The 24,744-nt window shown below is 40.2% G+C and overlaps 1 protein-coding gene across 19 annotated transcripts in view; it reads left to right on the top strand.

Moving 5' to 3' along the window:
• The window catches only part of MTMR3 (myotubularin related protein 3), a 57,049-nt gene that overhangs the window by 753 nt on the left and 31,552 nt on the right, over positions 1-24,744 (top strand). For 14 of the 19 annotated variants that reach the window (XM_077920178.1, XM_077920175.1, XM_077920179.1 and 11 more), the window contains exons 2-3: positions 21,315-21,379; positions 23,778-23,854. In XM_077920178.1, the coding sequence (XP_077776304.1) occupies positions 23,852-23,854 (3 nt within the window). In that variant the 5' untranslated portion in view covers positions 21,315-21,379; positions 23,778-23,851. Of the gene's footprint in view, positions 1-1,500; positions 1,617-7,653; positions 7,743-16,309; positions 16,332-20,014; positions 20,036-21,314; positions 21,380-23,777; positions 23,855-24,744 lie in introns of those variants that run through there. The other 5 variants (XM_077920165.1, XM_077920164.1, XM_077920166.1 and 2 more) reach the window with 5 other exon arrangements.

Raw genomic sequence — 24,744 nt, 5'->3', positions numbered from 1 at the left:
GTAGTTTCCAAGGAAGCGTACACGGGTCCCAAATTTTGGCCTCTTAACTCTTGCTCAACTGCATGGGACATTTGAGGAACATAAACATACGTGTAAGTAAATGCAAGGTGTACTTGGCTTCCCTTTGGCTGTGTGCACCCATGTTTTAGGCCTGAGACCAATTTGTGTGGCAGAAGATTGAGTTTGTTAACCCCCCCCCCTTTTCCTCCCATATTGTGTGTTTCTCCTTTTCCCTTTTAACCCTAGATCTGATATTTTGGTTTTTTCCTCACCTTCCTGTATGTTGTCTTCCCTGCCCCCAGCTTAATGTTATCATCAGCACACAGTCATCTTTGGTTCTCCACAATAATTAATATCCAAAGTAACTCCCAATTTATGCTTCCATCCTTGCCGTCACCATGCAGATTAGACCACACTGAAAAGGGTGTACAGAAAATCCACCCATTTGTGTCTCTGTAATCTGCTATGAGTATGACTTGGTGATTGAAGCAGTGCTGTAATAACCACTTACCAGGTTACCTGTGGCAAGTGTAAATTGCCTCTGGAGACTAGCAAAGGAGCATGACAAAAGTTGGCTTTTAATATTGTGAAGACCACAAATGACTAGACACAAAGATGTGTGCCCTTACTGGGTTTGGGTTAACTTTTGTAGATTTTGATATGCAAGCTAAAGGGATACTGGGGGAGCATTTAATCTCTTTTAAGTGATCTTGGGAATGTCCTCAGGTGAGACCTTTTAACTCTCACACCCCTTATAGTATGCATGTGTGTAATGGATAAGTTTCCATTCCTCCTCATGCTGCACAACTGTTTGCAAGGTTGCTGGTGCTACCCACTGCACGTTGGTGACTTTCGTATGAGATACGGTCAGTATTGTGTGTGGGATACCTGCATATGAAAATAATTAAGACCGTTGTGAGGAAGCCTGGGTTAATCACCTTCTTTCCCACCCCTGTATCCTTCACCTTTCCAAAGGACTACAACATCCCTTTATTGGTTCAGAGTTTGCCTCTGTATTCAGATATAGGGGTTTATCTTTCTACTCCCCTGATGTATTAAACTAGGTTTTACCTAAAGTGGATAGAGACATAGAACCGAGAACATGAAGTTTTCTGTAGAAAGACAGGATTTTACCACTGCAGGGGTGTGACTAGAAAGTCAGAATGATGATTTCAGAATTATTGTTGTGTCATGGGATTCTGTTTTTACCTTTTCTGATGCAAGTTGTGTTGGAGACTATGTTCCATTTGTGGTGTTCTAGATATGGGGTGTGGTGTGCCATGCTGAGTTGGGTAGACACTGTTATGTGATTGCTTGCAGGTTTACAGGAGCTCGACTTGAGTTTGGTTCTGGACTTGAAGCAGTTCTTTCATCTTGAAAGTTGGCAGTGGTTGCTAATTTCAGGTTTTCTTGCATATAATATACTGTTGCTGGAATTTGTTGTTTTTGAAGGCCATTTCATTCTATACTTGTTACTATAAGCTTCACAATCTCTTCCAGATCTGTCTGTCTAGCTGTAAAGAAGGATTTTTTCCAAAATCATTCACCACCAGCACTATCCTAACCATGTCTACTCAGAAGGAAGTTCTATTGCATTCAGTGGGGCTTACTTCCAAGTAAGTGCAGCTAGGATTGCAGCCACAGATGTTTCTATATCTTTGCTTGGGAGCTGAAGGGATGGTGCTGGTGTTACCACAATGGTCTTGAGTGATTCAACTGTACAGTATTTCTAAGGCTGCAGTCTTATGCACACTGACCAGAGTGTTAGCCTAATTCAACATAGTGACACTTCCAACTAAACAAGCATAGGATTGAGCTGCAGGCTTCAAGTTCAGTGGAAATCTGTCAATTAACTAATGGACATCCCTTGGAAATTCAACTTCAGATCAAAGTGACCAGTGCCCTTTAAAAGCTGTATTGTGCTGAGAAAACATGTGGGATAGAGAAGGCCCGGCTTTCCCTCCCTTGTCGAGTGTCCACTATGAGTGGAATGTGTATGTGAGGATGGGGGTTGTTTGCCCTGGGCTGCCAGGAAGGTATTGGATATATCCACTGTGTAGGTGCATACTATTTAAATGTCCAACATTGCTTCCACATTATCTTATCTCTACTACTTATTGTGACATGATGAATGGTCACTGCTGCTTCACTCCTCCTCCATCTGCTGCGTCATTAATCCAGAACTGGAATGTCTTCTATCAGTACTTTACATATGGATACATGGAGGGGTTTGAATATTTCAGAAGTGTAGGTGAAGTGGAACATCAGAGTGATGAAAAGTACTGAGTGTTGTATGGAAAGATTTCTCAAAGTTTCATGTGACAGAGGGCAGGTAGATATAGGAACATTGCCAGGTTTTGAAGGAGTAATGATATATGGCAACTCCCCTCTCTGTGCCTAATGCCCTCCACTTGTTGTGGACTACAACTCTCATCATTCCCAGTCATTGACCATGCAGGTTGGGACTGATGGGAGTTAGGCTCCAAAAAAACTATCTGGAGGGAATAGTTGGGGAATGTTAATACAGTATGTGGAATTTGAGAACTGCCTGGTGTGGAGTAGGCACATAGCTTCAGGTGGTTGGGTATTTCTTGGTTAGTAGAAGACTGAAGAATGGAACTGCAGCCTGCTGTGTCATTTTGTGTGGCAGCAAGCAAAGCATCTCCTAATTGCATATTGCCATGCGAAGCTGTGTATTGAGACTGTAAACTGCAGAGGTGTTAAGGCAAGGGGGGAAGCCAAGATTAATGCAAAAGAGATACTTAATGTTCAAGGACAACATTGCAGGTGGTTGTTATGCATACGGGAATAAATAATCAAGTATGAGGAAAGAAGGCACACCACCTTTGATACTTCAGGTAAATTTTGCAGCTTGTTAAAGAATGATTCTAGTTGCTTTTAAACTGCTTGCACTAGGTGTGCTTAATGGATTTGACTAAAGTTTTAAATCCTCAAAAATTATGTTACTAAGTTTTGGATTTTCCCAGAACATTGGAAGTTGCATTATGCAGAGTTTATTTCAGATGGGTTTCAGGGAGGAGTCTTTCGTAGTCCTAGTTGAAGATATTGAGGATTGAACCTGGGATCTTTCACATCCAAAGCATGTGCTCTACTACTGAGCTGTGGCCCTGAGTAAATCCCATGAAGATGCTTTGCAGCTCACTGGCTATAAAATAGCAAACACTGTTGTTACAGGGAAGATTTGCCACTTGGCTCTTTGTACCATGTTTAGGGCTTTAGGCAGGTTTTAGCGATATCTGTCGCTTGAGATGGCTAGTAGTAGTGGGTTTGTGCATACCTGAATCAGAACCTTGTTTATGGCACACAAAATTTATTTTCCAGAAAAATATCCTGTAGAAAACGAGAGCCATCTATTTTTACAAAAGTAAAACCAACCAGCCAACCAACCTGTATGCATAACTTGTACAAGCTGGCATGCTGTATGCCATGGGTAGCCAAAGTGGTGCCCTGCAGATGTTTTGGACTACAACTCACATCCCTTATCATTGGATTTGCTGCTGGGAGCTGTAGTCCAAAACATTTGCAGGGTACCATGTTGGCTAGCTCTGTTGTAAGCCATACAGTGTAGCATATCACCTGGCACCAGAATTCCTCACTGAGGGAGAAGAGGACTGAAAGTGAATAAAAGAGTCATGCCATACTTTCATTTAGATCATACAGGACTTTCTTATGGTATCAGTGATGCAGACGTTTGTTTAGTTTGTTCCAGTTTAGCAATCTTTCCTTCAGTTTATTTGCACAAACTTGAGGCTGTTAGCTTGGATGCCAGAATAATTTGGGGTTGCCAACACACAAGGGAGGGAAAGGGAGCCTTCTCTGCCTGGGCTCCAATGTGCACTTCTTATTTATTCATTTATTTCATTTATGACTCGCTTCCCAAGAAATATCCTAACATCAAAAACATAAACAATTTCAAATTCAATACAAATTGGGATAAAAATCCCCACTTAAAGGTCTTGTTGAAAAAGGAAGATCTGAAAGGACAGTAGTAAGACTGCTCCTTTCTGACATGTAACGGGAGGGAGTTCCAAAGGGTAGGTGCTGCCATACTAAATTCTTGATTTCTACCTTGTATAGAACAGACCCTGTGATGAGATGGTCATGGTTTGAGTCAACCAGTTTAAGACCCAGGGTGTGAGCTTCCAGGCAAACCATTGCTTGTTGCTGTGTTTCCTTTCATTTCCAGTACACTAAGCACTTCACAAGTTGATTCCTGTCTCTGGAAGCAGTGGTGTGATTGTGTAACTATGGTTTGTCAGTTCAGATATCATGCCCATCATTCATTAATTATGTGTGATGCCAGAATTGAACCCTGTGCTGAACTTTGAAAATAAGTTTCTTCTGTAAGAGAGAGTTTTGCTTCTTGTATGGCTAATACAGTATACACAAACTGACTAGAGAAGCCTTTCTCAAACTTGAGTCCCCAGATGTTCGACTACAACTCTCATGAGTCCTAGCCAGAATGGCCAGTGGTCAGGTATGATGGGAGTTGTAGTTCAAGAACATCTGGGAACCCAAGGTTGAGAAAGGCTAGACTATAGTATTGTGTTTCAGGTCGGTTATCATAAGGGGAAAAGAAGGATGAGACTGATTGCTTCATTCTCTTTCCTAGGTGATTCTTGGTCCATAAGCAAATCACATCCTGGGTAGGATATTTTATTAGGGATGTGATGATGTAATCAAATCTCAAGAAGGTCTTTTAAGGAGTGCAGAATCCTAGGCAAACATTATAGCTAAGGTGTTCCTCATAGAGGAGAACATGCTTCTAGCTGATTTGAACACTTTAAAGTATGTGGATGTGACTTTACACCCAGGAGCACAGCATATAATTCTCACTGTTCTGTAAAGTGCTTGTCTGTGCATTGTGACATCATCTGATTTAAAATGGGGAGAGAGAAGCTGTTATTCCAAATTCCATTTTCAGAGTCTGGGAATAATAGCCTCAACTGGTATTTGCACGTGTATTTTCCTGCTTGTACAAGCCAGGCAAGTAGGCTTTGTTTGTCATATCATGTTTTTAAAGACTTGAGATCTCAGGAATCTCCAGTTAGAGTGGGGAACAATTCTGTGTGGAACCCTGGAGAGAGACTGTTACTCTGAGTAGACAGTATTGAATTTGGTGGACTAGTAGTCTGACTTGGTTTAAGGGAAGTGGTTCCTGCCTTCTGTTACCTGCCCTATGCATGGCAAGTGGAAGCTACAGTGTTGACCAGGAGATCATGTCTAATTACCTGGGAGGGGAATGAAAATGCTATAAAAATGTAATGGGTTAAAGTATATTTTCTTTAATCCCAATTCAGTCCTTCACTCTCATTTTTCTTGCATTCAGAATGGTTGTTTAAAATAATCAAGCAAATTGGGAGGCATGCTAACAATTTAAACATTAGCCAAAACATTACATCCAGAAACAAACAAAAAATAGTTATATCATAGTCCTATCTGAACTGGGAAGCATGAGCCCTGTCTGAAAAGGCCCTGTTGATTTACCTGCAGCCTAAGGCCTCTGTTGCTGCCAGCTGTCTGCATACCATTCCCTTTTCGCAAGCTTACTCTTGGGGGTAAGGATAGCAACAGAGAGGGCTTGTGGCTTTGAAGACCTCAGACGTGATGCTGAGGGAATGCTTATTACTGCCAGGAAGCATTGGAAATGCAATTTCTATTATTTTGTAATGTAGTGAACGCTCTACATTTGACACTGGAAGCATCAGGAACTAAATTCCCCATGTTTCCTTGTGTCAGACTGGAAGGTGTCCCTGCTGTCAGCATCCCCTTCTCATCTCCATGCAAGAGTAAGTGTGAGGAAGGGGCTGGAGGGGCTGCTTTGATGGCACTGAATCTAAACCCCTAGGTCTTTGGCAGGGACTTGGAGTGGGGGGAAATTCTTGCACTTTCCATTCCAAAGTTTCCCATTGCAACTGTGCAAGATCTCTAACTGGCTGAAGGCAAATGCCGTGGTTATCTTAAAAAAGGGAGGGTCCATGGAATTGTGTGCTTCCTAGAGATAATGAATAAGCTTGGCAAGTAGAACAAAAAAGCAATTTAAGCTTATAAACAAGCTGAGCAGTTCCTAGCAGTCTACAGTTTTGAAGAGCATTTTTATAAAGAGCAAACGGTGTCACCTTAGTTCAGCTTCCTCTGTTGGTATGGTAAATTGTTTGACTGAGGGTAACACACTAGATTGAAAGCATTCATACATCTATTTGATGACATTCATGAATTATAAATTGGAGAAATATATTTTAGAGCATTAGGTTGGGCTGTTGGAGAACTTCGCTAATAATTCATTGTTGGTGTACAACAAGATTTGGCTGGGATCTGCTTAGTCAATTCTAGTCACTTTTATTAGTCACCTAGATGAAGGGTGTGACATAGGCCTGGCTCTCACTGTGGTGGTAAGCTTGTCTCTGGATGTGGCACTTCAGACAGGTGCGGCTCACGTAATGAAATGCTGCTCCACGTATATATAGTAGATAATATCCTTGCACATTGAAAACTAGGGAGACTGGTTCTAGCCTTAGCCTTCTCTCCCATTTCCTAGTTTTCTGTGCAGAGTGGGTATTTTGTATGGAGAAGCATTCCATCACGTGAGCCCATACCTGTGGTCTAAAACAGAACAGCTCACGTTCAGGTCAACCACCTCAGTAGAAACAAGACCTAAGAAGGACTGATTTAGAATTCAAAGTTTATATTGGCCAGTTAAAGCACTTGCTTGGAAACCAAAGACAAATGCCAAGTTGTTACTGACCTCAAAATAGAGGAATTTATAAACTGGTGGATAATTGGTGGATGGGGGGGGGGGGGAGAGAGAGAGAGAGACGGGGACGAATCCACAACGCGACAGTGACAACAGAAAATGCAAATCAATTTTGAGGTGCAATAACAAATATGGCATGCAGATTAAATTGTGTACCTTCCATTGATTAAGCAGTATTCTGTCAATTTTTGTGAAAGATATACAACTAAGTAGAATAGTTGCGAACGCACAACACAGAGTTTCCTAAAGCTAGTTACCATATTTTTTTTAGAAATAGGGTGTTCCAAATGCTTAATAAATGGCTGTTATAATGTATATCTGCTTGCTTGTGAGTATAGATTACCCTTAGGCAAGCAAGCAGTTATTGGGAATGAATTTCCCTTCTCCTCCCCTTGCTCCCAGCTAATGTGCCGCAAACAACTTACTTTGTAATGCCTTAACAGGTGAACAGTAAAAATTATGGTGGGCTAGTAATTTTGGGAGTCTTATTTGCAAAGCTTTTATACTTGGAACCCCTTCTTCCTTTGGCACTAGGACTGTCACTAGTCCCATAATGAAATTTCTAATATGCAAATATCTTGTCTGATTTGTGGGAAGGGAATACTGTACCTATTTCTTGTTTCTGTGCCTGTCTTTGATTTGTAACCCTTTACCAGCTACATTTCCTGCTGGAAGTGGAGTACTCTTTTAGTTCATCATAATTAAAAAAAAATGGTCTTCCTTGTTTGCTCTAAAAATAAACGTCGTATGAAGTTATGAACTTTCTCTGGTATAGTCTATTGGTTCAAGTAATATATGTTGTAACTTAATTTTCTTAATTAAACTTAATTTTAACTTAAGTAACTTAATTTTCTGTTATGTTACTGATAAATTAATAGATAAAAGGAACCAATTACCTTGACTTAAAAAAGAACATTGAGGATGCTGAAGGGATCTAGAAGACATATGAAGAAAGGCTGAAGGAACTGTGAGTTTAGCTCATAAAGGATTTTTCTACCTTTCTGGGGACTTGTTTGCGAGGCTGTTATAATGTTGACTGTTGTCAAATACATATCCAAAAACTACAGAAAAGGCTGTTTACATTTTGCACTGAAGATCGACTAAGAAGCAGTGGGTTTAAACTACAGGAAGCTAGACTGAAAATGGAGGGGGGAGTTTTACAGCAGCAACAGCAAGATGATAATTCATTACTTAAGAGAATGTGGAATTTACAATCATTTAGTAGGTTTAGAGGAGATGGTATTGTGTCCCTGCCAGTTATGATTCTACAGATTTACTTTAGTTTTTTAAAAAATTAAACAAATGTACTCTGCTGGAGAACAAATTGGCTGCCTTTAGATATTTACTGTATTTCTGTTTAAATAGGAAGGTTTATGTTGCTGACAGCCAACCTTTTAAGCAAGCGTGCTACAGGTACAGCATTCCAGTTTTCATGTAAAACCCAAGCCAAGGATGAAAACTACAGAACCAGCTTCTTGGATCTTGCTTGGTCACTACGCTCTCACCCGCTGGAGCAAATGAAAAACCTTGCTTTCATTTGGTACAGTTGACGTTTACTATAGCTGTGTTATAGGCTGCTAGTAGCTCTAACTTATTATGGCTGCATTCCCCCCCCCCCCCGCCCCCGGTATACAGTCTTACTTGTCAAAAGTAGTCTTTGGTCAACTACATGCATTTTGTCTTAAGTTACTGGTCTCTTTCTACTTGTTGATGTTGACATGAGCCTAGGCAGAAAAGAAAAGTGTGGTTCTTCCAAGGGCACTAATAACTGCAAGAGAATTCCCTTGTACGTACCGTACTCAATTTTAAGAAGTGCTTTCATTGGTGAGAAATGAGAATTTCAGAACCTGTGTGTTTACTGCAGAAATTCCGGAAATTTTTAAAGTCAGCAGAGTCGGAGTTATATTCTGCAGCCTTCTGGAGAACACCTAAGTTGGGAGGGAACCAAAGGATGAAGTATAAAGTATCTTTGGAACAAATGTGAAATTTACCCAGAGCACATTTAAACTCCATAATGAATTCACTGTTACAGTTCTGTAAGGTATACTTGTTCAAAATGGAAAATTGAGTGTTTTTAGTATTTTATTGTCCTGCATATTTCTATTGTATTATTTGTGCAACTGCTTCCAGGTTGCATAAGTAAGACTGATAGGTACAGGTTTGTTTATATTAAATCTGTGAATTGTGAAGTCAGTTTTGATTCATATCAGTTTAATGCCACCACAGTAATATAAAATTTTGTCCACTCACTAAATAAATTGTTTACAATTTGTAATACAGTTCTGTTTGCTCAGAATGTCTGGGGCTGTTACCTAGTTGAACCCATTCTTATTAAGTCCTTAACTTGAGCGTGATAAGGGCCAGCCCTTCGGCAATTCTGTTCCTGGAACCGGCACCCACCCAGCCATCATGTGTGGAATCACTGGTTTTCATTCTCATGCTTGCAAAAGGATCTCACAATCTTGATCATCTATACCAGCTCCCTTAACTCAAGGTTTTAAAACCCCTTGTCCCAGCTTGGGTTGGGGGGAACGTAAACTCCCTGAAAAATTGATATGTTAGTATTTAGGACTTCAAAATATTGATTCACCATTTCAAAGAGCTAGTACTGAAAAAGCTGGTATGGTTTCTAGGAATTTGAAATATCTTTCTCTTCCTCCATCATGTTCACTCTTGCCCTTAGCATTGCTGTTGCATTATTTTTTGAAGAATGGTATGCTGGTTTACAGTCTTTTAAAAAAGTGATTCATGAGGAAAAGGGGGAAAGCTTAGGAGAGATAGGTACATCCTTGATTTCTTCAGTGGACTGGGGGTTTATTAATATAAGAAATGAAAGGCAGAGTGTCCAGATTGATGGCCATGTCCCCTCACAACACAGGAAGTCTCATAAAAGACACAAGAAGCAGCAGCAGATCATCTTAATCTATAGGGAGAAATTCCTCTAAGTCTCAGTCCCCAGCACTGCAGCTCTCTGCAGGCAGTGCTTGAAGAAGAGTGTTACTATACTTAGGAAACATGTCTCTTAACATGTCTGTAGACTACTACTCCATGTTCAGAGAACAATCTCTTCCATGAATGGTAGGGGAGTGGGGGGTAATCTTAACATGTGATAATATAACCATTTCTTACAGCAGCTCTGCTGGTAATCTGCCAGAAGCTGCTGTTTGTCCTGTGGGGCTGGCTCAGAAGCTAACACTAGAACGCAGGAGAGCAAAATATACGTAACTTGGATCATTTAGTTAGGCTAGTTGTGTTTTCAAGGGATCAGTGGAGACAAGATGAGTTTTTCCAGAAACGAAATTTTATTGAGAAACTCTACAGCAGGGATGTCCAACTTCCAAGAGACTGTGATCTACTCCCACTGTAAAAAAACTGGAAGTGATCTACCCATTGGATTGACCAAGTTGTTGAGCTTTTTTGGGAGAGGATGAACCAAAGTTTTTGAGCTCCCCCCCCCCCCCGGGGTGATTGAGTGCTCAGGATCACGGGATCAACCAGGGGTGCCCTGCGATAGACCAGTAGATCGGGATCAATGTTTTGGACACCCCTGTTCTGCAGTTTACTATTTAACAGTTAAGACTGATGAGACAAGCAGGATGAGTGAGGGCTGATGTTGCAGTGAGATTGTGTGATGAATTGCTTCAGGTACTGAGGAAAAAGGAAGAGGAAGTTGCAGTGAGAATTCAAAAGCTGGCAGGAGGAGTAGAGAATGAGATGGGGGGGGGGGAGCTTGCAATAATACTCTGGAAAACGGGAAGGAGGAATCGGGGTTCTGATGTGCCAGAATGGGCATCAAGCTGAGAGCTCCAATGTCTTCATAAAGCAGCATGCTTGCCAGCAGAACTAAATAAAAATGTACTTCAAGGACTGTGGAAAGACACTCAGGAAAGGGCATTCTAGAGACTCACTGAGTTCAGGGTTTGTGAAGCCATTTAGCCTCTGTAAAGACTCACAAAAGGAACAGCTGATCATGGACTGATTTCCAGATTGCTTGATGGAAAAAGTGAAGGATCTGACTCTACAGTGTTGTGTATTGCACTTCTTAGAAAAGCCACTTCCCCTCTTCTCGCCAATTCGTCTTATCTCACACAAACATGAACATCTTGCTGCTGATAAGTAAAGAGTTGATCCATCCAAGAAAAAAGTGATGTGTGTATATGTGGCCTCTCCATCTCACATGATTAGCTTATAGTTTCGCTTCTATAGATCAGTGCCCTGCAATTATCAGTTTGAAGTCTGGTCAATACCAGAGGCAGTAATTTAGGAGGGGATATTCCTGCTGAGCTCTGAGAAGCTCTGAAAAGTTACTTTGGGGAAGATGATGCATGGAGAAAATGTTCATATTGCTGGCAATGGGTCCTTACGACTGTTAGGTGCCCACAATTCCTTAGCCTTGGGAGCTACTATTCATGGATTGAACAGAGACTGGCTAGATAACAGAGTTACCTAATTACAAAACTGCCGGTTTAAAACTGTTATCTGTCACATCAAAAGAAATAATGATATGCTTTTGTTGAATACAGTTATTGAACTATAACTGCGGACCAAATTTTGTTTCCCAAGAGTCCATGGCAACATTTTACATTGCATCTATATTACCAGATGCATGAAATCTAGATGAATTGTTGCCAATCAAGAGACTGTTAAATAGGAAGAGGAAAGCTGTAGTTTTGGATTTTCAATTTATGGTGGAATCAATACATATTGCATGCAAGTTTGTAAGGAAATAACACATTTGGTGGGAATCCTTCCATCTTCACTGTTGTTAATACTCCTGGTAACAGGAATTTGCTGTGAACAGGGGCATTATATTCTGGTTGGGTGCTCATAATCAAATTATGCTCTTTGTCTGTATGCAGTGAACCTTTCTTCTTTATTAGACAAACTCCCACAGAAAGATAATGTACCTTTTCATTTTGGAAGGATCATGCTGCCCCCTCCCCATGTTTAATTTTCTTTTGTTAAGCAAACATTTATTGAGATCTAATGATTTTCCCACTGCTGACATTCTTGTAGGCTTTGGTTTATGGATTAAAGCTTTGAATATAGATTGCTCTTCTGTACAGGACAGAGCAGTTTGTTTGGTTTTCGTTTTGACTTGGGATCTCAGCTCAGTCCTTTCTTTCTCAAATGGGAATATCATGTGTTTTGAATGTATTATTCTGGTTTATGTAGTTTTGCTTGCAGGGGTCTAAAGTTTTTGGTGGACCAAGTAGTGTTTGTTTGTTTTTTACAACACTCCCGCCCTGGGGCATGGTAGTGTGTAGGTGTGTAGGTGTCACTGTTTGACACCTACAGACCTACACACTGTTTGACACATAGCACTGTTTGACACCTACACACTGTTTGACACCTAGCACCTTCCAGCAGTGGTACCGAACAACCCTCCCCAACAACCCTCCCCGTTAGCCTTTCCTAAGGGAAGGGCCGCTAAAAAAAGAGATTGGCTGCTTGGTCACTAGTACCGGAAGAGATAAAACCTAATGGAAAACACAGATGTTGAGCTTTGCAATAGAAATGTAATAAATCTGAATCTCTCTCCAGTTCATGCAAACCTGTTCCCTAAATGACTGAGATTTTTATCAATTTGGGGGGGGGGGGAATAGCAGCCACTGGACAAGATTTTTTGTCTAATTCAGTCTTCCTCAACCTGGTGCCTTCCAGATATTTTGAACTACTACTCCTGTCACCCCAGCCAGCACAGTCATATGATGCTAAGGTGGATGGGAGCACAACAGAGCTGGCTGAAGCTGGCAGGAGTTGTAGTCCAAAGCACCTGGAGGGCACTCGGTTGGGGAAGGCTGATTTCAATAATAACCTGGTAGCCACAGGTGACAGGGAATTCTGTGCAGGTGATGGCAAAGGAGCCAAAACATCTGGAGGGCATGAGGTTTGTGAAGGCTAATTAAACTTCAGTACAGTGATGGCCAAACTTCTGGAAAGCATGTCAGAAGTTTGAAACGTACCGACCCCCCCTCCATCTCCCAGCTTTCATTTTGCCTAAGGGAGAAACATGTACTGCCAACTGAAGAGACAGTGAGGTATCTATGCCATGGGGGCTCATGTCTCCATCCAAGATTCAGGGCATCTTGAATGAGAAGCATTTTGATAATTTTTGCTCAAGAATCTTGCTGAAGTCACAGAAAGGAGCTACTTCCAGTCAGTTCCGGTGCCTATCTTGTTTTTCGGGCTAGCTAATCATTCTTCAGGCAGTCATGTCACATTTTTCTGAAGTGACTGTTGTGTCTCATTAGAAGTAACTGATGTGGTTACAATAGAGGTAATCTGATATAATATGAAATAGTCCCGGTTCATTCTATATATATTTGTATCAAAGTTGTTTAAGGTTAAAGAGAAGGACAAAGAACAGTAATAAGACAATAAGATGGTTGAAGGGATTTTTCTAAATAGAGATGCTCAGAGCAAAGTTCATAATGTGTTGCAAAGGTAATAAAAAAAGAGGTAGCCACTCATTTCTCAAATGCTATTTTGGACAGCTGTGGACTTCACCACTACACAGAGACTACAAATAACGTTTGTAGAAAGCTCCCTTGGTAGTCAAATAAATTGCTACATATTTGTGACTAAAGTTTCACCTGTTGTGTTGATAATTATAGGATAGAGCTGAAACTTCTGCTTTGATTTAGGATCACTTTGGAAATCTCTGGGGAACCGGCCCCCATCAACCTCCTCTGTAGGAGGAATTCTGTATCCATCATCTGTGCTTCATTCGCAAGGCACAGAGTTGCAAAGCTCTGGTCTTCAACTTGGAGTTGTCTTTCATCACTTGGTGGTGGGTATTGTGGCTTGGCCTGCATAGACTAAGCTTCAGTCAGTAGTACTAGTGGTTTGAGTGTGACTCCATCAGATACATGCATTTTGTTCTATTTCTGCTACATCATTTTTACCTAAAACCAAGGTCTGAAGCAGCTTGGATTGTAAAAAACAAAACAACCTTTCTCAACCTTTTAAGAAATACAGTGGTACCTCGGGTTACATACGCTTCAGGTTACAGACTCCGCTAACCCAGAAATAGCGCTTCAGGTTAAGAACTTTGCTTCAGGTTAAGAACAGAAATCGTGCTCCGGCGGTGTGGCAGCAGCAGCAGCAGGAGACCCCATTAGCTAAAGTGGTGCTTCAGATTAAGAACAGTTTCAGGTTAAGTACGGACCTCCAGAACGAATTAAGTACTTAACCCGAGGTACCACTGTATCAAAGTGGAATAACAATTCAAGGAGGAAACCATAATTTAGGATTGATAGATGAAGCCAGCAATCAAGAGGCACTGTTCAGCACATGTAGGTCTGTTTTGCATGCAATGCAAAAACATAATTCAGTGCTATGTTCATGAGAAGGATTATCACACCTTGACCTCTCCTCCAGTGACCTTTCCTCCAGTGTGGCTGAGGAGAGGAAATTGAACAGCTTTGCGCCTGCCTTTTAAATTTCCAGGGTTCTTCTGAGCTCAGGAGAACAAATCATTTAAACGAAGCTTGGGGAAATGGACCTGACTACAGGACCAGATCCAGAAGTGGCCAGTCCTCCATAGACAAATGTCACCTGACATCACATGCCATCAGGTGATTCAAACTGTAAGCCATTGCTTGAATTCAGGCTGTGATTGCAAAGGGAGAATTGGAAGTACACTCTTAATAGTCCTCTTGATCCTTCCTTTCTAGCTTGAATTTGATGCTTTTTGAATTTGGTGGTTTTTTTTCTGCTGCTGTGCATGGCAACAAAAAAAGTTCCGAATTCAAGCAGTGGATGGAAAGGAAGTGTGATCCTGATTCTTCCTTTTGAATTTGGTGCTGCAACTTCATCTGTTCAGCATCCTCAATGGTTCAAATTAACTACTTCCTTTAGTTGGACATAACCCTGGTTTAGAAACAAATGCTTCCAATTTCCTTCTTGAGGCTGTGTCAGAGTGAGGAGTGTGTAATCCTGAGACCTGCTGCTTCTCAAAGGACTGGTGCATGTGAAACAGGCCGTTTTTGTGTGGCACTGACTCATACTTTGGCCTGGGCCTGTGGCACACTTAGCACTTCTTTTTAAAATCCCTTTTTAGTATGCCTCTTTAAAAATGCAAAGTTTGCTTTCAGTGACATGCAGTAAGTTTTCCCACAAGTACTTTCCTTAGCTCATGGCCTGTACAGACTAATGGATACAGTTCTGTTGCGTTCTAGCTTTTGTTTATTTCAGGAAGACTATAAAAATAAAACCTAAATTCTTATAATGCCATTTAATAACTCCTGTGTGTGAAATGCAAGATAATGAAATGTGCAGTAAGAATTATTCCATTATACCCGCAAAGTGGAAACGAGCCATCTCATTCTCGGGCATGATGTCAGACTTTAATGTTTGCCAAGTAGGAATTTACTCATGCTTCAAAAAAAAACCTGCTACCCCACTGGAAGTATTTAGTGAAAGCCACACAGGCTGCAGTGATGGAAAGGACAAATCTGCCACAATGGCATTTTATCCTCCACGGGTAAGGAGGAATAGAAATGCTTTATAGAAGTTCAAACAAGGAAGGCGGTGAATACTGTGCAAAGAAGGGATAATGAAAGTTTGAAAGCTGGAATATTTGCATGTGTCCAAGTTTGAAAATATGAATACATGTAGCTTTCTTAATACTGAGTCTGATTATTGGTCCATGTACCCCAGTATTGTTTAATATTTTGTTGGAAGCCATCCATAGTGGCTGGGGAAACCCAGCCAGATGGGCGGGGTATGTATGTATGTATGTATGTATGTATAATAATTTTATTTTATTGGAAATCTTTACTTGTTAAATCTGGGACCTTCTGCATCAGGATGGTCCCCCCAGATGTTGTTGTGCTCTAACTCACATCATCCCTGCATAGCCAGAAATCAGAGTTGATGGGAGTTGTAGCCCAGCAACATCTTGTGGAGTGGGGTGGGGGACATAGGCTTCCCATCCCTCACCTACATTCTAAGCATGTGCTCTACCACTAAGCTAAGGCCTAGTACATGAATCATAACTGAGAAGTTCATGGCTATTTTAAAAGCCCATCAGGACAACTGAGGGGACATGGGAGATTGATTATCTATTTATTTATTAATTTATATATTATTATATTTATTATATTTAATTATATCCTGCCTTTTCCCCTCACAGGGATGCAAGGCGGCTTAAGGCTAAACTAGGAGGACTTGTGTTATCAGTGGAAGCTGTCTTAAGAATGTTCTGTTTTTCAGCATGTCATCATCACATGCATCCCTGTTTGCTTGAGATACCACTTAAGAGCTTGTGACAAACATAGAGCGCAATGCTACGTATATTTTCTGAGAATCTAGCCTGGCAAGGGTTCCTCTCAAGGAAGCATGCACAGGGTTGCAGCTTTTGAAGAGTAGCTTGAAGAGTTTGTCATATTTGTAAGCAAGTGGCGCTTAAACTAGTTTCTCGCGTGAGAATTAAAAGGCAGGTGTTTTGAGAAATTAACTGGATTGGGGAAACTGAGCTGGATCTGACTGCCAATATCCACAGGGTACATGGTTGTAAATATACATCCTGCGAAACTGATTTGAAATAATTGTAAGTGCATGTGTTCATTTTAATATACCTTTGTATACAAAGTGTTGTGTGATATTTATTGTGTCAGGCATCATCATGTGGAACAAGCCACTGACATTTCAGTGCTCAGGAAGTGAGCCTAATGGCCTGTTCAGACAGTTTCCTCCCCCCCCCCCCTGATATTTGGAGAGTGAGAAACCCCTTGGGAAGAGAAGGAACATTCTTTTCTGAAGCCCAACTGACCTGGACACGAATCGACCAAATATGGATAACTAGAAGTCTGGCACCCAAGATCAGAAAGGTGGAAATCTGCCCAAAGACATGCTCCGACCATAACGCATTGAGAATGGATATGACACTGACCCCAATTGGCTCCTATAGATGGAAGATGAATGATGGCCTGTTTAGAGATCAAAAACTTGTAGAGAAGGCCCAAAAAACCTTAAAGGACTATTTTGAGGTTAATATGGGCACCACGGTGGAAAAAAGAACCATCTGGGATGCAAGCAAGGCCGTGATGAGAGGGTTCTTGATACAACAAAATTCGATAAAGAAAAGATTACAAAATGAAAAGAAGGACAAGATTCTGGAAAGAATTAAAGAGTTAGAAAAGAAGTTAAGATCTAACCCGAAGTCCCAACCGATTCTGCGAGAAATCAAACTTTATCAAGCACAATATTCTAAACTGATAAATCAGGAAATAGAATGGAAGATCAGAACAATGAAACAAAAAACTTTTGAATCGGCTAATAAATGCGGAAAACTGCTAGCTTGGCAGTTGAAAAAGAGACAAAGACTAAATACGGTAACAAATTTAGAGATTGAAGGAAGGAATATCCAGAACCCTGGAGAGATTAGAAAGTGCTTCCAGAGATACTTCAAAAAGCTATACACCCAAGGGCCACAAGACGAAATAGAGATTAAACAATTTTTAGAGAAAAATGGATTAGCAAAGCTGTCAGAAGAAAACAGAACAATTTTGAATGGTGAAATAACACGACAAGAGATTGAGCAGGCCATCCAGAGTTTGAAACAGGGCAAATCGCCAGGGCCAGATGGACTGACCTCCAACTATTATAAGACACTGAAAGATTATCTGATACAGCCATTGTTGGAGGTCAGTAATGAAATAATGGAGGGGAAGAAGGCGCCAGAATCGTGGAAAGAAGCATTTATCACATTGATACCAAAGTCGGAAACTGAAAAGACACAACTCAAGAACTACCGTCCCATTTCTCTTTTAAATGTGGATTACAAAATATTTGCAGACGTTTTGGCACGTAGATTCAAGAAAGTTTTAAGTGAGATAATCCATAAAGACCAGGCAGGCTTTCTCCCGGGTAGATATATGTTTGCTAATACAAGGAACATTATAGACATATTGGAACTTTTGCAAACAAACATAAACACTAAAGCAGTTTTAATTTTTATAGACGCGGAGAAAGCCTTTGACAACATATCCTGGAAATTTATGAAGGGGAACTTAAAAGAAATGGGAGTGGGACGTGGGTTTGAGAATGGGATTGAGGCTATATATTCAGAACAAAAGGCTAAACTGATAGTCAACAATGTGGTTACAGAAGAGTTCAAAATAGAAAAAGGTACACGACAAGGCTGCCCGATTTCCCCATTACTGTTTATTTCGGTTCTGGAAGTGCTGTTGAATATGATCAGGGGGGACCGGTTGGTGGAAGGGATCCAGGTCGGAGCGAAACAATATAAACTTAAGGCATTCGCAGATGACCTAGTTTTGACATTAAAGGAGCCGGAATCTAGTACGAAAATAGTATTACAACTGATTCAAAACTTTGGTCGAGTGGCGGGATTTAAATTAAATAAGCAAAAAACTAAGGTTTTGGGGAAAAATTTGACAGATACTGAGTTGGAACGGTTTCAGAAAGAGACAGAATTAACTGTGGTTAAAAAAGTCAAATACCTAGGGGTGAACATAACAGCAAAAAATCTGAGTTTATTTAAAGATAATTATGAAAAATGTTGGTCAGAAATTAAGAGAGACTTGGATAGTTGGTCAAGATTAAAACTTTCCTTGTTAGGCCGGATAGCTGCCATCAAAATGAATGTATTGCCAAAAATGTTATTTTTGTTTCAGACACTACAGATTGTAGACAAGACAGAATGTTTTCGGAAGTGGCAGAAAGATATTTCAAAATTTGTCTGGCAGGGCAAAAAGCCCAGAATTAAATTTAAAATATTAACAGATGCGAAAGAAAGAGGGGGCTTTGCCCTGCCAGACTTAAAGTTGTACTATGAAGCTGCAGCTTTCTGCTGGTTGAAAGATTGGATACTCCTTGAAGATACGGATGTATTGGATTTGGAAGGTTTTAATAATGCATTTGGATGGCATGCATATTTATGGTATGATAAGGTTAAGATAAACAAGGCTTTTAAGAACCATATTGTCAGAAAATCATTTTTTAATGTCTGGACAAAATATAAAGACTTATTGGAGAATAAAACTCCGAGGTGGTTGTCACCCCTGGAGGCTAAGGCCCGAAAAAGAGCCAATATGGAGGCCAATTGGCCAAAATATTGGGAGATATTAGAAAGAGATGGTGACAATTGGAAATTGCAGAGTTTAGAGAAAATGAGAGATAAAGTGCGAGACTGGTTACACTATGCTCAGATTAAAGAAGTGTTTAAAAATGATAAAAAGGTAGGATTCCAGGTGGAGAAGTCAAAGTTGGAAACTGAACTGTTAGAACCTAAGACTAAAGTACTTTCAAAGATGTATAATTTGCTGCTGAAATGGAACACACAAGACGAAATGGTTAAATCGGCAATGATAAAATGGGCTCAGGATATTGGGCATAATATTATGTTTGAAGATTGGGAAAGGTTGTGGACCTCTGGGCTGAACTTCACTGCATGTAATGCTTTGAAGGAAAATGTAATGAAAATGATATACAGATGGTACATGACCCCAGTCAAATTGGCTAAAATATACCATTCGTCGGATAATAAATGTTGGAAATGTAAGGAAAATGAAGGAACATTTTTTCACCTCTGGTGGTCTTGTCCTAGAGTGAAGGCCTTCTGGGAGATGATATACAATGAGTTAAAAAAGGTGTTTAAGTACACCTTTACTAAGCAACCAGAGGCCTTCCTCTTGGGCATTGTCGGCCAGAGTGTGTTAAAAAAAGACAGAACATTTTTTATGTATGCAACAGCGGCAGCAAGGATACTGATTGCTAAGAATTGGAAGACTCAAAATCTACCCACTCTGGAAGAATGGCAGATGCAGCTGATGGACTATATGCAACTAGCTGAGATGACCGGCAGAATTCGAGACCTGGGAGAAGAAAGGACGGAAGAAGACTGGAAGAAATTTAAGATTTATTTACAAAAGTATTGTAATTTGGCTGAATGCTGACCGGGATGTCAGAATAGAAATGATTGTCTACCACTAAATTAGATTTAAGATTAAATTATATGTCAATGAACAAAATTAAGATTATGGATAAAATGATAATTTGTTTGGAAACAATTGTATAATGATGTAAGTGTGTGCGGGAGGCGTGGGGGAGTCCAAAGCAATAATGGAAAGATGCTAAACAATCAATGTTGTTTTTGTAATATGCTTTTGTATTGAAAAAACTTTAATAAATATATATTTAAAAAAAAAAAAATGAGCTGGATCTGACTGCCAATATCCACAGGGTACATGGTTGTAAATATACATCCTGCGAAACTGATTTGAAATAATTGTAAGTGCATGTGTTCATTTTAATATACCTTTGTATACAAAGTGTTGTGTGATATTTATTGTGTCAGGCATCATCATGTGGAACAAGCCACTGACATTTCAGTGCTCAGGAAGTGAGCCTAATGGCCTGTTCAGACAGTTTCCTCCCCCCCCCCTTTCCCCACCTGATGGAGTTTTTGCCAGTTCTGTTTTTGTTTTCTGCTCTTGTGCGGAAGAAAAGTTGAAACTTAGAAACAAGTGTGTGGGTGGAGAAATGACTGCAGAAGCAACAGCTCTGGGGAATGTCTTGGTCAGTCCTTTTAAATGAAAGTCTTGCTCCATGACCACAACTATCTCCACCCAGACCATGTCTAGTCTCTCCCTTCCTTGTTTTCAGCAAAATATGTTTTCAGGATTTTGCATCATCCCTTATGAAATGGATATATTGGAAAGGAGAAGGAGGTGCACTCGGGCATTGCTCCATTGTGCCTAGTTACAGCTCTGTGACCTCCTGAATTACTGCCTGTTGTGCAGATTCAGAGGGTTTTAAATAGCAGTCAAGTCAAGACAATCTAACCTTACCTGAAAGGGAGTGCTGTACAAGTTTGTAATCTTTCCATCATTAGACAAAGGTTTCAGACTAGCTAAGACAGTAGGTTTTAGTGGACCGTTTTAGTGGCAGGATGGCTCACAGGTGGAAACATAAAAGGAAAGTTGTTGGGATTGGGAATGGATTGTACTGGACAATGTTTCTGCTGTAAATATGATGCCAAAATATTCTGGGGTGTGTGCGTGTATGAATGAAGCAAATTATCAAACTGGTTTGAGAGGACTTTGCCCTGAAAGGGGTCATATAAGTACAAATCAGTAAAAATAATTTTTAAAAAATGATATCACTGGATTTTGAGTAAGCACTTGAAATCTACCTTTCGTTCTGTATTTCAAGCTCAGCTGAGATCACGGCTACCCCCAACTTCCAAAATTATTAATTATCCCTTTATGCAATTGTTCTTGCTGCCTAGAGATAAAGTGAGCTCCAAACGGGTACAAGCTACTGAAAAATACATTTTAGGGCATGGACATCTTGAAAGCAGTGCTAAGATTAGAAGAATGGATGAACTGGAGAGTTAGAAATAACAGTTTACCTTTAATGCTTAAATGCTATTTTGGGATGAAGGCTGTTCATTTCTAGTATTTATATTTTGCTGTGGCTAGTTAAGCAGGCTTCTGAGGTGGCATACACCAAATAACCATGAATTCAGTTTGATTACAGCATGGCCTTTCGTTCTTTCTGCTTTCAGTTTGAAGTAACAGAACATTGAACCAACGCCTGGAATTTTTGGAAGGAATATTCTGGTACTAGCTGGTAAGTTAATAGATGGTTAGTAAAAAATGAAGCTTAAGCATCTCAGCTTACTGTGTTGAACCTTCTGGTAGTCCACATCTGCAGAATGTGAATGTATGGGGAAGGGCCACACCTCAGTGTTAGAGCATGTGCTTTGCATGTACAAGGCCTGCAGTTCAGTCCCTGGCATCTCCAGGTATGACTAGGAAAGAACCCAGCCTTAAACCCTGGTGAACTACTGCCAGTTGATTAGCAAAAGACAGAAGAGTGTGCCCCCATTTGTGGCATATTTCTGTGCACAATTGGAGGTATTCCATATGATTACGAAGGCAGAAATAGGGAGTAGCAGCTTGTTCTGATTCATCTGGTGGTAACCTTGTTATGGAGCTATTCATTTCGCTTTTCAGTTGAGCCAGCTATGTGGACCAAAAAGCTTTCCACTCTTATCTGCTTCATCCTGTAGCCTCTACTCCATTCAGTCTCCAGTTAGGAAGGACTGACATAGGCTTTGTACGTGAAGCTGTTATGATTCTGCCCCCTTCTAATCTTACTTTGTTCTGTATTGTCTTGGATTATGTCATGAAGTATGGATAGGCATTAGGTGAACATGACAGCATTGCCTGTGGTAATATTTCAGTTGCGAGCATAACTGCCATGAACACGTGTGTGTGATGCACCATTCAGTGTGAATGGAATTTCACAGACATGGGCAGGGTTAGCCCCACCTTCCACATAACAGATAGCTTCAGCAGTGCATGGTCTGCATGCTATGTTGGAGAGGCAACCAAGCTGCACATCTGAGCCATACCAGTCTCTGCAGTCCTGTTTCCTTGCACTTACAGGCTCAGAAGTTCTTTGCTACTCAGTAAGAATCAGAGTGCCTTTTAGGAAAGCCATGTTGCCGAATAGATGCTAGTAGAAAGCTGCCAAAAGGCTTCATAAATGAGTTATTATTGAATTTAATCAGACTGCCTTTCCCATATCACCTTGCCCACTGCATTGGATATAGAGGAGGCCCTTCTCTATGTCCCATCTTTGGGGAAGGATTGTTTGACTGGGATGAGAGTGAGGGCCTTCTCAGTCCACTCAGACTGTTCAACACATTGCCCCAAGAAGCCAGGGTGTGACACACACACACACCACTTGTTAAAGTTAAAGTTGTTGAATACTTTTTTATTTTTAAGGGCAGGCTTTGCCTTGATGAAGCAGTTTGCTTTATAGGTTCTGCCTTTTGCTATTGTATTGTATTCTACGGTATTTGTGTTTTGTCTTGGTGTTGTAGTTTTTATTGTGAAACTGTGAACTTGCTTGTTGTAAGCTGCATTGTATAAAAAAATACAAATATTTGCAGCTCCAGTTATTAGGCAGCTCTGATCCCTGAATAGCTAAAAAGTTAAACAGCAATGTTTTTAGTTAAATTCTCTTCCTAATACAGTTTAGTCAGACCAATCAATCAAATGTTTATTAAAGTCAACAAACCATTAAAGAAGCTATAAAAAATAAAATATGAAAAATATGACATCTCATCCTCTTAGTAGCCATGGTATTTCTCCCCCCCCCAACATATTATGGCCATTAACCCAGGCTCTGAATTTGTTGCACAGAAAGCTGGCACAAAATTTTCCTGTAATAGACAATAAACTCATTATTAGACTTCTTTCCAGGACTTTTCTTCTAACTCAGTATTATAATGGCTTTCTAACTTTTTAGTTAGGCATAATAGGGAGAGTATTGTAAGCAGCCCTGATTCATTTGAGGGCCTAGTTAGGATATCAGCCTTCTAAATAAATAAGGTTAGAACTTTTAGAGGGCTATAGGGCTTCTCGGAAGGCTGTATTTCATAGTGATATTCCAGGTAGTTAAACATATTGCAGAGCTCTATGTTAATAGGCTAAATGGCAGCCCACAGAACTGCATGACTTTGTACTTTTCTTGAGGTTCACTGTTAACAGTGACGTTAAAAGTGAATTCGTCACCATGGCAGGTGAGCTTGGTTAATAAATAGAACAGCCAGAATCCAAAGAGCTACTTTTGATGTGCCTCAGGAGTTAAGTGCACCCTGCGGGACTTGTTTTTACTTTTATTCTTTGAATGGCAGATTCCAATACCATTTTTTCAGACTCTTCAGAGCTTCAGAAATGGTTTGCTCTGCAGCATGGACATCTGTTATAATGCAAGTTCAAATCAGTCTTTTAAAGAAACCCAGCAACCAAAAATTCAGAACAAATTTGAGTGAGTCAGTTACGCTTTGAAAAAATCAAATGGAGTTAATTAAATGCCTTTGCCTATATTTTGTCGTTTGAACTCTGTTTTCTTACATCTGTACTTGAGTTATTTAGAATCCAAGTGAATATCGGTGCTTATTTACTAATAGTAAATGTGTTGTCCTGTTTACTCACTTTCTAATTTTGTCTTTCAGATTGTTACATGATATACAGCGCTACAGACAATTGAAAGCAGGGACAAGGCTCTGCCTATTAACCTGGCTCTGTCATGGTAAGCGTACAAATTCTGTTAAGCTTAATCAGCACAAGGCAGGTTGAAGCATGAGAAAGTGGGGTGTGACCCTTGGATGTATACAGTAGGCTGTACTACACTTGGGGATTATATTTCATTCAAAGGACAGAGCTGTTTGAAATGAGCAAGGATTGGTACGGCTCGTTTCTGCCCTGTTGAGTACATAATAAATAGCTGCCAGGTTCCATCAAAGCACCAGAGTTAGGGATTCAAGTTACTTACAGTACTTACTAACTTTTTCTTTCTCTTCCTGGAGAAGGAAAGTGGCTTTGATGTCCCACCCTTGCAGGGTTTTAGGTGTCTAAATCACATCCTTCAGCACAGTTAAAACACAATTTTTGGCACCTTGTGCACCATAATTTAACTCTGTATTTAATATTCATGGGGCATAAATTCAATTTGTCATCACTTTGAAACTAATCTGGAGTTCCATGCACTTAGATTACATTTCTGGGCATCTGACCAGTCCAGGTGTCAAATACAAGAGGCTGATCTGCTTTCTCAAAATGGCATCTAAAATAAAGGAAAAAATAAAAAGAGTTGCATACTTTCATATGTTTATCATGAAGTGAAAAAGATGTATAAAATATATGTTTTGATACTGTTCCGAGTGAGTTTACAATTAGTTACAGTTGTCAGTTATTTAATATATTTTTAAAAAAAAGAACCACAAGTTTTCTGAAGTAGTGCTGAGATTTCTCAGTGAGTCAGTACCATTAGGCAGGGGAGGGAAGAAAGGGAAGTTTCTTTTGAGTTTTTATGGTTGTTTTAACTTTTTGTTTTAAAACATTGTTGTAAACTTTCCTTGTGATGATGTTATTGTTTTATCTTTTTTGTAAGTAGCTTTCAGGTTTTTTTCTACAACCAAG

Source organism: Podarcis muralis, chromosome 16 (genome assembly GCF_964188315.1).
Source record: "Podarcis muralis chromosome 16, rPodMur119.hap1.1, whole genome shotgun sequence".
Classification (NCBI taxonomy): Eukaryota; Metazoa; Chordata; class Lepidosauria; order Squamata; family Lacertidae; genus Podarcis; species Podarcis muralis.
Note: the sequence above shows the minus strand (reverse complement) of the source record. Positions and strands in the feature narration are given on the sequence as shown.